Raw genomic sequence first — 18916 nt, forward strand, 5'->3', positions numbered from 1 at the left:
GAATTAAATGTTTGGTCAATAGCCTATTAAACAAGGATATGATCATCCTGTAAGTGTAACAGCAGCAATGACCAGGCCTTTGGCTCCCTTTGCAGGCATGTGTAATAACATGCAATGTTGAAAAAAACAATAGACACCATCACAAAATTTGTAATGGTTTTATTGGTTATAATGGGACCTGTATTGGTTTTAATGGAAACTGTAATGGACCGTGTGGGTCTCTACTGGTAATTGGTAACCTTCTATTGCTGGCTTGTTAAAGCCAATAAATCCTAATGGAATATGTCCCAAAACACACTACAGAAAACCATTTTAGTACAATTTTTTCACATGCATTTATAAGCAGTCAGCCTATTTATGTTTAGTTGACAAGTATATGTAAAATACATCAACATCTATTAGACCTTTCGAAACTTTGGACACAAATGGGATTAAATGGGCTATAAACATGTTGAACTTCAACAGACGTCCTTGCCAGTTGTTATTCACAGTAATTGACCTAGAAAAAGATTATACAAATGCCCACAACAGCGTTCCTTTCGGCAAGGAGATTTATGATCCTAATGATGCCTGAAATTGAGCTTGCATAGTTAAAGCGCTTGTTTTCATGTATGTGCATTGAGTATGTTTTGGCCTAAGATGACCTTCTTTAGTCACCTTACTGAGGTGAGCCTGGTAACTTTAAATATCTGAAAGCTCTTGTTGTGTTGATGTCTTAACACTTCCTCTTTCCTCTTGTGCTGTCACAGCCACAGTATTCCTTGAGTTCTGGAAGAGGAGAAGGGCGGAGCTAACCTACGACTGGGATTTGATTGACTGGGAGGAAGAAGAGGTGAGCCTGCGTTCCTGTTTAAATCGACTTTGAGCTGAAATTGTAATGCTTTATGTTTGTTTCGAAATATCATAAACTTTTGAGACCTGTTAAAATGACCATTAAGTTCATGAGCAACTGTAACTGGTGTGTCGCCAATCTATGTGCTGTCTGTTGTATTTCCTATAGTATAAATCCTGTGTCATGCTGTGTTCTGTGAGTGTGCCTCCTACCGTATCATGTTGTGTTGTGCATGCCTTGCTCCTAATGTGAAAACGACTCAAGGGTGTTCACACTGACTGCGATTAGTTTTGACAAAGCATCTGTCGATGCGTGCCATTGTTGAGTTGAGAAAAGTTTAAGTTCATGCATATATGTCTCCTGTGGATATTTAACAGACCTAAGAGGCATTAATTTTACTGCAACCCAGGCTCATTGGAAAAACTTTTTTGCAGAATGATATTACATTGCTTTTTGCACATTTTGTAAAACGTTCAAAGTTAAATGTCAGTTTTTCCAAAACAGATGAACGTGAATTTTGCAAAAAAAAATATTACATTGGTTGTTGTACCGTAAATGTCGCTAAAGGTTAATTCTCTAAAAAACGTACCACCTTATGCTAAGCCTAACCTACAGTATAGTGTTGACAAAAAGTAAATGTGGGATGAAAAACACATCTGCTTGGGGCTTTGAGCTCTTGTATGAAAGGCTATGAAAGGTGTTTCCGAGTGCTCCACCGGGTGAGCTATCGAGCAAGTTTACTGTGTCAGAAAAATATGTTGAACTGGTTATGTGATGCTAACATCAAAATATATTAGTTTACAAGTCATGCACTATGTTTAAAGTGTTTTGAGGTTATAACATTATATTGTGCAAATAACCATATGAAAATAAGTCTTTATTAATTAATAAACTGTCCCTGTAATCATACTTTGTATGAAAAGGAATAAAAGCTGTTGGTGTTTTACTGCCACTAGTGTTAATTTCAGCTTGAACCTATAGTGAATTGTATGTATAGTTAAGTTTTTGACAAAAATGTAGGTAGAGGAATATATTTCCAATGTGCCTATGTTGTTTCTTTGTGAGCAAAAATAGATTTTTCTTTGCCTACATTCAGTGAATTGGAATTATATGGAAGCCCATTTCTGCCACTTCATAAACAATAAACAAAAAAAGTAATTGCAACTTTTATTCTGACTTTTTATCTTATGAGTTTACATCTCAAAATTCAGACTTTTTCTCACAATTGTGAATTTATGTCTTGTGATTCTAACTTTTTTCTTGCAATTCTGACTTCTTTTCTAAGAATTGTGAGATAAAAACCCATAATTGTGAGTTATAAAGTCCCATTCTGAGGGGGAAAAAGACTTACTGCTTTCTTAAAAGTTTGTAATTCTGACTTTTTCTTGCAATTGCGAGTTTATATCATGAAATTCAGACTTTGCACCTCACAATTGCAAATTTTTATGATGTAATTCTGAGAAAATAGTCAGATTTGCAAGGAAAAAAGTACGAATGTAATAAAATATTCAGATGAAAAGTCGCAATTATCTTTTTTGTTTTTTATTCAGTAGTGGAAAGAGGCTTAAATTGCATTCTGAGTGCGCTTAGTTCATGAATTAATAATCATTTATTTTATTCATATGTATTATTTGTTGTCAAAATTGAAACACATTTGATAATATATTTTCTAGCTAAGGCCCGTTGCACAGCACACCAATAACGTTTGGCCATCCAGTAATGGTATATATAGTATGGCTAGAAGTACATTCACCCTCCAACTTCCCGTGATAAAATCTCAGTGTGAACAGCTCTTCGTGAACCACATATCATCAGCACGTGCAGAGTGTTTTTATTTTTTTATTATTATTTTTGTGTGTGTGTGTGTGTGATGTGTGAATGTGTAATGCGTTTGAGGAAACACCTCAAAATAATCCAGAGATCAAAGCGAGCAGGTATGGCTGATACCTGCTGAACGTCTGGTGTTTGCATTAGTTGCCCTGTAGATTTCTGCCCTTGCTAGTTTCTGTATAACAGTGGTTCTCAAACTGTGGTTCATGCACTAACAGCGCTACACAAACCTCTTTTCTTGTGGGGATGATGTACTTTTGTAGGCCAAAACCAGTAAACGAGTTAGCACTTTAGCACTTCAGGTTTCATTGTCCTGAAGTCAATAAGTTTATTGAACGGGTTTTTGTAAAAAAGTATGTGTGAAATAAGATTTGTGTTTTTGTTGAGGGAACTAACTTCTAGGTTGCCATTCAAAAATACATCATTACTGTGGCATTGTATTTTCCCTTAGATATTCGTAGAAGACGATTTCAAATGCAGCACACATATTCATTGCTGATATCACAGTTATTAAATATATTTAATGAGTTTATTGTGCATTTAAGTACTCCTTCTTAATTGCTTAGACTTTATCTAAGTTTTAATTGGTAATTTTTCAAACTGGTCTCATGGCATAAATGTACCTGGGGGCACTTTTTAGCGAGACCGTTTTTACGTACCTTACTGCACATTTCGCCGCAGTTTCAAAGAGAAATGTCCACTGAGTGGAGCTAAAACACGGGTTCACTACATAAACACTGGCACGTTTTTATTACGTTGATATAGGTATGTATTGCTGTGTTTTTATTGCATTGCTTCAGGTACGTATTGCGGCGATTCCGAATTCAAGTATCCGGGGACCGTCACTAAAAATGAATGCTCTATCGTGTTGGAAATATGCCCTACACCAAACCCAACCCTAAACCTACCCGATGGTGTTGACAAATGCAAAACTGATATAAAAACGCATTTGTTGATGCAACCGTGCTATTTGAAGTTCGTTATATGCAGATTTGAATTGTTTTGTCGAACCGTAGTTACACGAGATTCGGACCTCCTCACCTCTCAAGTATGTCTCCGTACTCCATGAAAACCCATAGACATGAAGCTCAATATGTGTGATGCTAATGTTCAAAAGCATCAGTTTTCAAATCTCCCAACATTTTAATATTGTTTTGAAGTCATAACATGATAATCTTCAAGTAATTGTGCGAAAATTACAGTTTATTAATCGAAACTCTGTAAATTTGTGTGAAAAGGGAATAAAGGGTTTCGGAGTTTTACTGCCTCTAGTGTTCATTTCTCTTGGAAACTGCAGTGATATGTACATATTGGTACGTATTTCTCGCCTTGCTAAAAATTGCCCCCAGGTACGGTTACGCCATGAGACAAGGTAGTAATTTTTCCTGTTTCCAGACCAACAATATTTTAGGGCCAGTGTGGAACCAGAATTTATTTATTTTTTCTTTCTGTGGTGGAAATGGAATGGGAACTAGCACCAGCACCGCTGCTGAATAAGGGGCAGCATGTGTATGCGACACAAATTTAATTAAATAGATTTTTTTATTTCACTTCCCCCATATATTTTGTTTCTAATTTCTAATCAGTTCACTCAAAGACAAAAGTGCTGCCCTTATTTACCTACTAACATTGTCTTTGTCCTTGTCTTTCTTTCTTCTTGGCACACAAATGGTTAAATTGGAGAACTACAAAAAGGGTTTTTTTTAACAAGTAATGACTTTGGTCATAAGCCTATCACGTTTCTTCAGTAGGCTTGGAATGTAGCACACTACTTGTATGGACTACTTTTATGTGCTTCTTTTTTATTTTAAAACCGCGCCAGATCATTGTATGGAAAAGAGCAGCATGAACAGTCTTGAAAATATCTTCTTTTGTGCTCTATGAAATAAAGAAAGATATATGGGTTTGGAAAAAACAAATGGTTGAGTAAATAATGACAGAATATTAATTTTTTAGTGGACCCTATTATATTTTAGTTGGCAGTGCGGGACACTGAACAGTAAGCTGGTGACTAGGTGATACTTTGATGCTGTGATTTGATCAGATGTGATAATTGGAATGAAAAGTTTGAGAACTGCTGCTGTATACAATCTCTTCTATTTTTAACTATTATACTTTGGAATGTACTAATAAATATATCTCATGTTGAGGCATTGAAGTGTCTCATGATAACTCATTCAGCTCATGTAAACAGACTCTGGACTGACATCATCATGTCCAACCAAAACAGATGATGATGTTGAGCATCTGTGTTTGATGAGAATCATTCATGAGATCTGTGAAAAGATCCTCAAGCAAGTCTTTCAAGAGTAATATGATGTGTTCTTTTAAAAAAAGGAGGAACTCCGGCCCCAGTTTGAAGCCAAATACTCCCGGAAGGAGAGAGTAAACCCCATCTCAGGGAAACCAGAGCCCTTCCAGCCCTTAACAGATAAACTCAGCCGACTCATGGTGTCTGTTTCGGGAATCTTCTTCATGGTAGGACTCTGTGTTCGACTTTTTACTAAAGCTACAACAAGCAGATTTATCAGCACCTGTCATGGAAACTGGGATGAGAATTGTGCGGAATTTAACTATTCTGGTTTCACTTCCCATTATGTTTATTTTTGTTTCTTAACATTTCATAAACACTGGTTTATTTTGACATGTCCTTGTAGAAATACATATTCAATTCAAGTTTATTTGTAAAGCGCTTTTCACGATGCAAATCATTGCAAATCAGCTTATGTGAGCAGCTATATTTAGTAATAGCTTATCAGTGGTGATCTCAAGTTGATGTCCATATGGCAGATAATTATATGGCATGTAATTAATTAACATTTTAACTTACTGTATTGTTAGGGAAAAGTTTTGTTTTTGGTTAAATGCTTGTAATTGTTCATAATTTGCTGTTATTTACGGTGGCCGAGAGAGCTCAACGTGCTGCAAATAGAAAAAAACACCTGCAAATTAAGAAAACAACTTTGTCCATTTTACAACACACGTGCTGCAAATGCTCACAACAAAAACAAATAAAGAAACGCACTGCAAATAGAAAAAAAAAAAATGCTTGCAAATTAAGAAAACAACTTTCTCAATTTTACAACACACGTGCTGCAAATGTTCACAACACAAATAACTAAAGAAGCCATCTATTTATAAGATTCTGTTATATATATATATATATATATATATATATATATATATATATATATATATATATATATATATATATATATATATATATATATATATATATATATATATATATATATCCATCTATTTATAATATTCAAGTTTGACACCTCGTTCACGTCTTTTCATCTTTCCTCCAGATCTCTCTGGTCCTGACAGCGGTGTTTGCCGTGGTGGTGTTCCGGCTCATTGCCATGGAGAAGTTTGCTTCCTTCCAGTGGGAGTTTGTGAAGAAGAACTGGCAATTCGCCACCTCAGGCACTGGAGTCTGCATCAACTTCATGATCATCATGTCTCTGAATGTGGTTAGTGTCTTTCCTCTAGTCCCGAAGGCCTCTTCTTCACACCAGCAGAGAATAATAAATGCCCTTGGAACAAAAATTGTCCAAGTGTTTACACTAAAGTTTCACACAAAAAGAGAAAAACGTTTTTGGAGGGCTTTTCCACAAGAAATCAAATGAAAGCAAAACACGCTTTGAAGCAATAAAACCATTATTACAAAATAAATAAAAACTTTAATGCAAAATAAAACTTATTGTGAAAATATCAACTAATATTTTGTCTCTCTACAATGGGAATAAAATAAAGAATATCATGAAATTATATATTTATAATATTGTTAGTATTAATAATAATGATAACAGCAATATTAAGTATAATTTATGTGTTGTTAATCCATGAGGTCCAATGTGTTTTTAGCGGCATGGCTGTTTTCATGGCACCAGCCAATAAAAAAAAAAAGTATTTTTTTTTTTTACTTATTTCATAGCATCTCATATGATGCTCTGGATATTCTGAAAAGCCAGAGCCTCAAAATGAAATCATCAAAATGATTGACTACTATTACATGCTGTCGCTCCCAGACATAAAACATAAGGTGATTGCTAGCAAACGTAATCTCACACTTACAGCGTTCTGTCTGCATCCTTAAAACAGCATTAATGAATGATCCCAAACTTTTGAGTGGTAGTGTATGTTGTATTAACAACTTGCTGGTAATTATAAACCATGTATTAAATTTATTATGTATGGCATAGTTTGTAAGTATATGTTTTTTTTTTGTTTTTTTTATCCTTCTTTGTAATGGTATTGAGTCGATTTTCTTTTACCCATCAGGTCTATGAGAAAGTGGCCTACCTACTTACAAACCTGGGTAAGTATGGATTCAGTCAAGGTTACTATTGATTGGTCTTCACTCAGTGAGAAACTTTCCTCATGCCTGTAACATGCCGTGCATGGCTAAAATATCGCTCACTTGTGATCTAGAACATCCTCGGACAGAGTCAGAATGGGAAAACAGCTTTGCCCTCAAGATGTTCCTCTTCCAGTTCGTCAATCTCAACAGCTCGACCTTCTACATCGCTTTCTTTTTAGGAAGGTAGGCAGCTCTTGATCTTGTCGATGTATTGCTCAGTACTTGGTTTACTTGTTTTTTGCTGCTTTCATTCGCTCAGATTATCCCACTTGAAATCTGTTTTCCATCAACTCATAGGAACTTCATGGCGCTAGCACACATGCTAACACAAAAGCCTCCCCCACAATAGCATGGCTAATTGAATTTCAAAGCTAATTTCACATGTGTTTGTATTCCGCAGGTTTGCTGGCAGGCCGGGTGACTATAATAAGCTGTTTAACCGGTGGAGGATGGAGGAGGTGGGTGAGATGAGGCGGTAATGAGTTTTCTCAAACTTGGTTATTATTGCCCTTCAGCATGATCAACATTCCCCTATCAAATATCTGCCTCAGTTGTGCAACTGCCATGGGGTTTCAATAAAAACAGTCATTATTCAGTGCAGACTCTCTCATAATTGCCTCAACACAACAACTGTGGTTGCTCATAACACTAGTGTACTGTTTTAGATCTAGTCTGTGTACAGCATGTAATATAATCAAGAAGCAAATGCAAAAAAAAAGCAAATGCGCTTAATTGTATTGAATTTCAAAACTTACAAATCTTAATATACAGACTTTTTCATGAAATAAAACACCACTTAAGTGTAATTACACTTACTTTAAAAAAGGGCTATAATCAAATTAAAAGTTTTACTTTAAAGTACATTTTAAATCACTATTTTACAAATTTTTGTTGTGTTTTAAGGAAGTACTTTTATTTTGATGTGTTGACAAACATGTAGCGTACCGGATTATAATTTTGTGCGTTATTCAGCACTACAAATAAAAGTTAATATATTTTACAATAACTTTACCTTTACAAATTTGTAAGGTAACACTTTATTTTAAGGTGTCCTTGTTACACGTTACATGTACTTGCTAAATAAATAAAAATTAATTATGCATAATTACATGCAAGTAACCCTAATCCTAACCCTAACCATACAGTAACGTAGTTAATTAATATTACTCAGTAATTAAATGTAGAATTACACTGCAACAAGGACACCTTAAAATAACGTGTAACCATATGTTGCACATATAAGTGTCAATGGAAATGACATTGTAATATATTTTAGTTTACCTATTAAACTATATTTTAATTCCTGTCAGTACATTCAGCAGAACATTAACCATATTTCAAAGACAATAGAAGTAATTATGAAAAGCTTACTTACATAAAAGGTACTGTAACGTAAGGTAACTACAGGGATCTTAGGGATAGGTTCTGGGTTATAATATAGTTATTACCTAGCTATTGTAGTTACTATAACAGCTACATGTTATGTACATGCGGAACCGGACTGAAAATAATGTACTGCCCATATACAGTCCTATTTAAGTGGGTCAAAACACTCTAAATTTATATTAAATGCATATAAAAAGCTATGACACATTTTCATTTAATTGCAATTAAATGCAGTCAAAGAACATTACATTCAGTTTACACTTAAGTTTATTCTTTTAAAGTATTTTATTTCCATAATAAGTACTCTTTATAAAATGTGCTAAAGTGTACTACTATTTCACAAAGGTAACCAAAATGTATATGTATTTTTTTTGTTTGTTTGTTTTTTTGTTTCTGTTTGTTTTGTTTTTTTTAGTGTCATCCCAGTGGTTGTCTGATTGACTTGTGCCTACAGATGGGAGTAATTATGGTGTTGAAACAGATCTGGAATAACTTCATGGAGCTGGGCTACCCGTGAGTATCAGCAGACAAACAGTGGCGTCAGACCTGGGGAGGCCATGAAGCATGATGATCGGGCCCCCCTTCAAACTTAAAACACCCACACAAGTGAAGTGAAGTGACATACTGCCAAGTATGGTGACCCATACTCGGAATTCATGCTCTGCATTTAACCCATCCAATGTGCACACACACAGCAGTGAACACACACACACCATGAACATACACCCGGAGCAGTGGGCAGCCATTTATGCTGCAGCTCCCGGGGAGCAGTTGGGGGTTCGGTGCCTTGCTCAAGGGCACCTCAGTCGTGGTATTGAGGGTGGAGAGAGTGCTGGACATTCACTCCCCCCACCTACAATCCCTGCCGGCCCGAGACTCGAACCCGCAACCTTTGGATTACGAGTCTGACTCTCTAACCATTAGGCCACAACTTCCCACAAAATTGTTAAACTATTGCAGTGACTGGGAAAATGTTGTTCTATGTTCATATGTTCAGAATATAAAACATTTTGCTAACAATCTAAATGTTGTATTGTCGATTTAACTGATGGAATTCTGTTTAGTGTCTCTCCTGTCATGTTCAAATCACACAGTATTGTAAATTGTGTATATCACAATACAGGTGGAATGTCAGCTTGCTCTTACTTGGCCAGTAAACTCTTTATAAACTCATTTTCCTCTCGAATGGACCTGGTGTAAATGGCATTTCGTTGGATTTTATTGGTTCTTCCTTAACCCCTAAACTTACACAGTAGTCATTCAGATTTATTCATGTCATTTTCTAACTAAGTGTACATAGTTGATTGATTGTGCAGATGTAGTGAAACTTAAAAAAATCTTAAAAGTTATATATACATATATATATATATACATATACATACATATATATATATATATTAGTGCTGTCAATTAATTCGCACTAATTAATTGTCGCATCCACACAAAAAAGTTTTTGTTTACATAATATATGTGTGTACTGTGTATATTTATTACATATATAAATACACACACATACAGTATATACATTTATATATGTATATTCTTATATTTTATATCATACATAAATTTTTAATATATAAAAATAAAATTTTTCTTAAATACATGTATGTGTTTGTATTTATATATACATAGTAAATATCCACAGTATACACACATACTGTATATTTGTCTATAACATACTGCAGATTCACCAACCACATCAGCCACACCAGCCACCTACACCCGTTCACAGTCACCTGATTACTGATTGCAAACACCTGATTCCACTTACCTTGGCACTATATCAGTCTACTCATCTCAGTCCCTGGTCGACTGGTCTCAAGGTTAAATGCCTTCTCTCTCACTACTACCCACCTGTCTGGATCTCCGTGACTCTGTGTCTCCTGCCTCTTGCTGGATCTTCCTGAAAAGGATTAAGATGGACGGTTACTCTTCAGTTTGATGAACTTAAGTTATGTTGCCGTTTTGAACTCCTAATTTGATGTCCTCCTTCAGTTTGTATTAATAAAAAAGCTCTGATTCGATCTTCCTGTGTATGCCTCTCAGTCCAGACGTGACAGAAGACCAGCCCCAAGGTGTATATTGTACAGATTGAACCTAGCTATGGAGGCACGGAATCCCCTCTCACCTGATCCCTTCACCGAACTGGTCCAAGCACTCCACGAGTCTCTTCAACCTCCTCCCATCATGACCTCTGCGTCAGCATGTCCCATAGCCAAACCTGCGATCTACTCTGGTGGGGCGGCCACCTGCAGCAGTCACCTGGGTTATGCCGTATGGCCTTTCAAACTCACCATCCATCTTTCAGAACTTCATGAACGAAATCTTCCATGACATGCTCAACCAATTTGTGATCATCTACATCGATGACATCCTCATTTACTCATCCAATCTCGAAGAACATCAACAACACATCTCCCAGGTACTCCAACGTCTCCGCCAGCATCATCTATACCTCAAACTAGAGAAATTTCATCAAATGAAAATTCAATTCTTGGGCTACATCATAACACCAGAGAGAGTACAAATGGACCCGAACAAGGTGGATGTCGTAAGGAATTGGCCACAACCTACCACGATAAAGCAGCTACAGAGATTTCTGGGATTTGCAAGTTTCTATCGGCGCTTCATCGCCCACTACAGTCAACTATCGGCTCCAGTTACCTCTCTCCTCCGTAAACCAAAGACCCTCACCTGGATGCCTGAAGCCACACAGGCTTTCCAGCAACTGAAATCCTCTTTCTGCACCGCCCCTACACTGACTCATCCTGATCCGAGCCGTCGTTTCGTGCTGGAAGTGGATTCTACAGTCGGTGCAGTATTGTCTCAATGGAAGGGTGAACCCCCAGTACTCATCCATGTGCGTACTTCTCCAAAAAGATGTCTCCAGCGGAGTAAAATTATAATAATAATAATAATTAATTACATTTATATAGCGCTTTTCTGCTTTTCTAAGCACTCAAAGCGCTGTACATTGTGAGGGGTGGTGTCTCCTCATCCATTACCAGTGTGCAGCATCCACCTGGATGATGCGACGGCAGCCATAGTGCGCCAGAAAGCCCACCACACACCAGCTTACTGGTGGAGAGGAGACAGTGATGAAGCCAATCAGTGTACATCGGGATTATGACATTATGACAATTATGACATCGGGAACCGCGAGTTACTGGCCATCAACCTCGCGCTGGAAGAGTGGCGGCACTGGTTGGAAAGGGCTCAACACCCCTTCGAGGTAATAACCGACCATAAAAATCTTCAATACCTTCGTGAAGCAAAGCGCCTCAATCCACGACAAGCCAGATGGGCCTTATTCTTCACACTCTTCAACTTCACTGTCACCTACCCCCCTGGTCATAAAAATCTCAAAGCAGATGCTCTATCCCATCTTCACGAACCAGATCCATCACCTGATAACCCAGAACCCATTATCTCGCCCACAGTGTTCACATGTCCTATTGTGTGGGATGGGAATGATCAAATTCGGGCCACCACTCTGACAGAACCCGCTCCACCGGGAGGTCCAGAAGTGAAACAGTATGTACCTGCCACTCTACGACTCATTCTTCTGGACTCCATCCACACCTCACCGGGATCTGGTCACCCATGCAGCCAACAAACCCTATCGCTCCTCCGGAACAGATACTGGTGGCCCAGCATGGCTCGAGATGTGGCCTGCTACGTCAGAGGTTGTTCAGTCTACGCCATCACATCCACTCCACACTGCTTACCGGAGGGAAAACTAGTGCCCCTACCGATTCCACGCCGAACATGGTCCCATATCGGAATCGATTTTGCCACAGATTTTCCACCTTCCAATGGATTCACTACTATATTTGTCATCGTGGATAGATTCTCTAAGGCCTGCAAACTAATCCCCTTACGTGGATTACCCACTGCCTTAGAGGCAGCCGAAGCTCTCTTCCAGCATGTCTTTCGAAACTTTGGTCTCCCAGAAGATATCGTTTCGGATAGAGTTCATATCCAGGGTCGGGCATGGTTTCTTCCGTCTGCTCGGAGTGTCTGTCAGCCTTTCCTCAGGTTATCACCCTCAAACCAATGGCCGGACCGAACGCAAGATCCAGGAGATCGGGCGGTATCTCCAAGCTTACTGTCACCAACACCAGGACAGCTGAAGCCAGTATCTTCCCTGGGCCGAATACGCTCAGAACTCGTTGCGACAAAAGTCGATTAGTCGTTGGGGAAAAGTTGATTAGTCACCAGAAGAGACAGATGGCAGCGCGTAAGTGTTGGAATACTTGTTCGTAGTGCTATTGTTTAAATTAATTACTTGTTGCTAGGAAGCAAAGCTTTGTTTCCTACCTATTTCTATTCTGTTTATTCATTGTGGTTTATATTTTTGATCGCACTTACTGGTAATTATAATAATTGCCCCTGGGCTGAGAAGGAGCCTGTATCTTTTGCTTTGCTCCTTTCGTGCACTTAAGTGCAAAGTGTTAGTTTCTATTTGAGCCATTTTTCCTGCACGACTTTAACCAAGCAACACAACTGAGCAACACACTTCAGTATAATTTTTATCTTCCCTCACACAATCTCCTTTCCTATCCTCTTTCCTTCCCCCTCTATCATTTGTTTCCAAACCATTCCGGTTCTCTCTCAACCACGCGCTAACATCACACGCAGATGGCAACGTAATCCTGCTAACCTGCTCTCTATCTCTACATCTTCCTCTATACCTCTTTCTTTCCCTGTGGGTCTCTGGAATTGTCAGTCAGCTGTCAACAAAGCTGACTTCATTTCTGCTTTTTCTTTACAATCCACACTCAGCATCTTGGGCTTGACTGAGACCTGGATTCGTCCAGAAGACTCAGCAACCCCGGCCACTCTCTCTAACAATTTCTCTCTCTCTCACACCCCACGTCAAGTTGGGCGGGGTGGGGGCACTGGTCTGCTCATTTAAAAAAAATTGGAAATACTCAACCTACGCTCCCCTATGCAATTACAACTCATTTGAATCTCATGCGATTACTGTAACAGCCTATAAAACTCCAGATTGTGGTAAATTACCATCCCCCTGGCCAAATGCTAGCAACCTTCCTAGAGGAGCTGGACAGGCTGCTGTCCTCTTTCGTGGAGGATGGCACTCCACTCTTAGTCTTTGGCGATTTCAACATTCATCTAGACAAGCCTTATGCTACAGACTTCCATTCACTCCTAGATTCATTTGATCTCAAATGCCTTATCACTACCAGCATGCACAAATCAGGCAACCAACACGCAATTTTACTACAGAAAACATTCTGGTACAACCACTACATATCTCTGACCATTTCTTCATTACATTTACATTACATTTTGCTACCCATGTGCCACCAACCCCACTACCGGTTACTTTTAGACGAAACCTACGCTCCCTTTCTCCCTCCCATCTTTCCTCTGTAGTATCCTCATCTCTTCCCTCACCTACCCATTTCTCATCTCTGGATGTGAATGCAGCCACTGACACTAAACTCAGAGCGGCAGAGAGAAAATGCTGCAAATCAAACGATCCGTCGGACCGGAGTCCACTCTGCCAAATCCTCACATTTCCACAACAAGATCAACAGTGCTCCAGACATGCGTAATCTCTTCAGAACATTTAATTCTCTCCTCTGTCCCCCTCCACCACCTCCCACCACTTCTATAACAGCTGACAACTTTGCTACTTTTTTTCACAGACAAAACTAGATTAATCAGTAGTCAGTTCTCAACTCCACACACACAGGACCTCCAACCAACCACATCCACTGCTAAAACTCACATCTTCTCCTTCTGTCCCCTCACTGAGGATGAAGTATCCAAACTTCTCCTCTCTCAATCCCCTCATACCTTCTCCAAGCAATCTCTCCCACACTCTTACCAGCACTCACACACATCAACACATCCTTCCTGACAGGCATTTTCCCCACTGCGTTCACGCAGGCTCGGGTAACCCCACTGCTCAAAAAACCTTCATTAAACACTTACAGAACACTACAGACCTGTCTCTCTCCTTCTGTTCATAGCACAGAAGCAAACACTCAAACGAGTTGTCTTCAACCAGGTCTCATTGTTTTTCACAGAACAACAAACTGGACGCTAAACAGTCAGGTTTCAGGAGTGGCCATTCAACTGAGATTGCGCTATTCTCGGTCACTGAAGCCCTGCGAATTGCAAAAGCCAACTCAAAATCACCAGTCCTCATTCTGCTGGATCTATCTGCTGCTTTTGACACTGTTAATCATCAGATCCTCCTGTCCACCCTCTCATCACTGGGCATCACTGGGACTCCACTTGATTTGATTTGAATCCTATCTCACTGGTAGGTCTTTCAGGGTGGCCTGGGGAGGAGAGGTATCCAAACCACATCAACTGGTCACTGGGGTTCCTCAGGAATCGGTTCTTGTACCCCTCCTCTTCTCCACATACACTACATCACTGGGTCCCATCATACAGGCACATGGATTCTCCTACCATTGCTACGCTGATGACACACAGCTCTCACACATGACCACATGCTCAGCACACGCCTACTTTCACTCACTATTATGAATCTACATCCCCTCCAGAAGTCTGAGATCCTCTAGTGAGCGACGCCTCATGGTACCATCACAGAGAGGTTCATCACTCTCCAGAACATTCTCGTTCACCATTCCTGGCTGGTGGAATGATCTTCCCACCCCTATCCGGAGTGCTGGATCCCTGTCAATCTTCAACAACTGAAAACTCATCTCTTTTGACATTACTTGACTTCATCCTAAACGTAAAAAAACAAACAAAAAAACACTATCTTTCTTGTTATTTATTCCTTCCCTTGCGAGCTTGTACTTATTTGAACAATGCCTGAGACTTGGTGTTACGAGCACTTCGTCTGTCTGATTGCCTCTTCGAGATGAATCACTTTATGCATTCCCCAATTGTAAGTCGCTTTGGATAAAAGCGTCTGCAAAATGTCTAAATGTAAATGACAAGAAATGACGGGACTAACACCGTTTCAGTGCCGGATTTCAACCGCCACTCTTTCCCTGGACTGGTAAGCCTTCAGAAGTCCTTGTGGTTGACCACTGGTTCCGTGAGAGCGAGAGGGTATGGGACTCAGCACATGTCCATCTCCAGCGGCCAGTACGGAGACATAAGGACTATGCTGATGCCCATCATGCCACAACACCCGTATACCAACCTGGTGACCGAGTCTGGCTCTCCACTCGGGATATTCATGTCCGACTTCCCTGCAGGAAGCTGAGTCCCTGTTATGTCGGTCCTTTCCTTATTACGAGGCAAATCAATGAGGTCACATATGAACTCCAACTCCCGACCTTCCATGTGTCCTTGTTAAGGCCATTCATTAATCCACTTCTCCCTCCTTCCACAGAGCACGAGATACCTCCTCCTCCCAAGGTCGACCCCAACGAGACCATCTACTGAGTCAAAGAGATCCTAGACTCCCGACGGCGGGGCAGCCGACTCCAGTATCTTGTGAATTGGGAGGGGTATGGTCTCGAGGAAAGATCATGGGTGGACAGAGATGATGTTCTGTATCCGTCACTCCTCTCCGGCTTTCATCAATCGCACCCAGATCATCCCGCTCCTAGGGGGCGGAGTCGTCCTCACAGGCGCCCGGAGATGCCCGTGGGGGAGGGGGTACTGTCACAGATTCACCAACCACATCAGCCACACCAGCCACCTACACCCATTCACAGTCACCTGATTACTGATTACAAACTCACCTCAGTCCCTCGTCGCCTTGTCTCAAGGTTACATGCCTTCTCTCACGCTACTACCCACCTGTCTGGATCTCTGTGACTCTGTGTCTCCTGCCTCTTGCTGGATCTCTCTGAAAAGGATTAAGAAAAGGACGGTTACTCTTCAGTTTGATGAGCTTAAGTTATGTTGCCGTTTTGAACTCCTAATTTGATGTCCTCCTTCAGTTTGTATTAATAAAGAAGCTCTGAGTCGATCTTCTTGTGTATGCCTCTCAGTCCAGACGTGACAATATTCAAGTTAAAGTTTATTTGTATAGCGCTTTTTACGATACAAATCGTTGCAAAGCAGCTCTACAGGAAATTAAGTTTCCACAATATATTTATATATTGCAGAAACTTAATATATTTAATTTATGGCAAAATTTGGTAATTCTGTATTGGATGCGATTAATTGCGATTAATCGTTTGACAGCACAAAAATGCTACCTAACCAATGTTTCATGACTGTTTCCTAACACTACAACTACACCAAATAAAATACATAAAAATACATTTAAAAAATAAATAAATAAAAAGTTACTATTTTGGTTTCATAAATGGTCATTCATTCATTCATTTATTAATGGATGGTAGGATGGATTTGCCCGAGCAAATTGGAGCTGCAGATAATATAATATTAATTTTAAAAAGTAATATTTAAAAAAAAAAATTCAATATTTAAAAAATTAAATATAATTTCAGTTTAAAATAGTATGACTGTGCTCCTCAAACTTCAGTGCACTTTTTAAAGACACACTTTGTAATAATATCAAATTAAATGTTTTATATTAAAGTACTTTTTAAATATATATATATATATATATATATATATATTTATTTTTTTTATTATTATTATTATTATTATTATTATCATCATTTATTTATTATTTATTTGTTTATTTTTAATGTTTTAATAATATTTAGTTTTGCTTAAAAGAAGTACACTCATGTGCTGACTAACATACTAAAGCATATGTACTACTCAGGCACTTGATTATTTATTATTTATAATTATACAACCTTCACTCTTCATCATTTATCACATTCAAATTTGAAGTGCCACCCCCCCCCCTTTGTTCCTTGCTCAGACTGCTGCAGAACTGGTGGTCCCGGCGTAAGATGAAACGAGCAGGAGAGCAGAATAAGAGTAAAGAACAGCTGCCGCAGTGGGATAGAGACTGGAACCTGCAGCCCATGAACGCACACGGCCTGGTGGATGAGTATCTGGAGATGGGTGAGTCCTGCTCGACAGCACCTACTGTGAGATCTTGTGTAGTGTGTGATTTTGTGAAGCAAAAGTTAGTTTCGCAGTTTAAGTTAGTTAAACCATCATGATAATAGCTGCCTTAATAATAATACATCTAAATAATGTAACTGATGGTTGAAGATAACTGCTTTGCCCTTGAGTACTGAGATTTGTTACCACCACAGTAACACAAAAACACATTACAGCAAGTATGTTCATCAGCGCTGCATGCTTTCAATGCATTGTGCAAGCGTTTGTGTCAGTGTTTGCTTGTAATCTTGACAGGCAGCAAGTTTCGTATGTTTTCTGTACAGTTCTACAGTTTGGTTTCACTACAATCTTTGTGGCGGCATTTCCTCTGGCTCCTCTGCTTGCTCTGCTCAACAACATCATCGAGATCCGATTAGATGCCTACAAGTTTGTCACGCAGTGGAGGAGACCGATGCCCGCTCGTGCCACTGACATTGGTTGGTCCTTTTCACCTCAATTAGCCTGTGTCAGTTTATTCCAATCTAAATGCAAGAAACACAAGGGTCGTTTGTTGTAATTACATAATTTAGTCTGTTGTAATATAGATTGTTAGCATGAATATTCCCAATAAATAGGATACATAAATTCTTAATATTCTTTAATGTAGCAGATTACTTTATAGATTTATGTTATCTGTTCTGGTAAATTTCAACATATTTTGATTTGTCCATTAATTTTTTTTTAATTAGGTATCTGGCATGGTATCCTGGAGGGAATTGGAGTCGTGGCTGTCATAACAAATGCCTTCGTCATTGCCATCACTTCGGATTACATCCCTCGCTTTGTCTATGCTTTCAAATATGGGCCCTGTGTGGACAAGGGTTACCGGCATGAGAAGTAAGATTTCAAAATAGCTGCAAGCAGCAATTACAGGGCCAAACACACCAGTGCATTGTAAAGCTGAGCAGATTTATTTGGTTAGCCCCTCTGTAGGTGATGGGTGGTTGCCAAGATGGTTCGGCTTCACCTTTTAAATTATCAGTGCATTTCTGGGAAACTATTTTGAAAATCATAAATTGACAGATTTTTATTCAAATTATCTGCATCAAGTCAAATTGGACTGATTGTATTTAGACATTATGAATTTGTGTGAATATCTGTGTTGCTAATGCTGTGTATTTGCGTTTTGTGTGTCTTTACACAGATGTCTAAGAGGATACTTGAACAACAGCCTGTCTGTTTTTGATATGGGTGAATTGAAAAATGGGAGTTATCATCCTCGATACTGCAGGTCCGGCAACACTCATGCTACAGTTTCATGTTGCTATACGCTTGTTCTTCAGTTGGGTTTTGTCTTTTTCTAAAGGTAAATTGGTCTTGTTTCCCCCTACAGGTATCGGGATTACAGAGCGCCTCCATGGAGTCCTGAACCCTACGATTTCACGCTGCAGTTCTGGCATGTTTTGGCTGCCAGATTAGCCTTCATCATAGTATTTGAGGTCAGTGCTATTTAACAATTTAACAATATTATCTAAGTAATGCTTTACACCATTAACTATCTCAGC

At 39.1% G+C, this 18916-nt stretch overlaps 1 protein-coding gene across 1 annotated transcript in view; it reads left to right on the top strand.

Moving 5' to 3' along the window:
- The window catches only part of LOC306867119 (anoctamin-3-like), a gene marked incomplete at its 5' end in the record, with an annotated part of 70536 nt that overhangs the window by 48643 nt on the left and 2977 nt on the right, over positions 1–18916 (top strand). The window contains 12 exons of the mRNA XM_079412650.1: positions 750–832; positions 5000–5140; positions 5977–6141; positions 6953–6989; positions 7103–7214; positions 7432–7489; positions 8833–8930; positions 17224–17369; positions 17696–17848; positions 18101–18248; positions 18556–18642; positions 18745–18850. Of these exons, the coding sequence (XP_079268776.1) occupies positions 750–832; positions 5000–5140; positions 5977–6141; positions 6953–6989; positions 7103–7214; positions 7432–7489; positions 8833–8930; positions 17224–17369; positions 17696–17848; positions 18101–18248; positions 18556–18642; positions 18745–18850 (1334 nt within the window). The remainder of the gene's footprint in view (positions 1–749; positions 833–4999; positions 5141–5976; positions 6142–6952; positions 6990–7102; positions 7215–7431; positions 7490–8832; positions 8931–17223; positions 17370–17695; positions 17849–18100; positions 18249–18555; positions 18643–18744; positions 18851–18916) is intronic.

This window comes from Barbus barbus, assembly GCF_936440315.1.
Source record: "Barbus barbus genome assembly, chromosome: 48".
Classification (NCBI taxonomy): domain Eukaryota; kingdom Metazoa; phylum Chordata; class Actinopteri; order Cypriniformes; family Cyprinidae; genus Barbus; species Barbus barbus.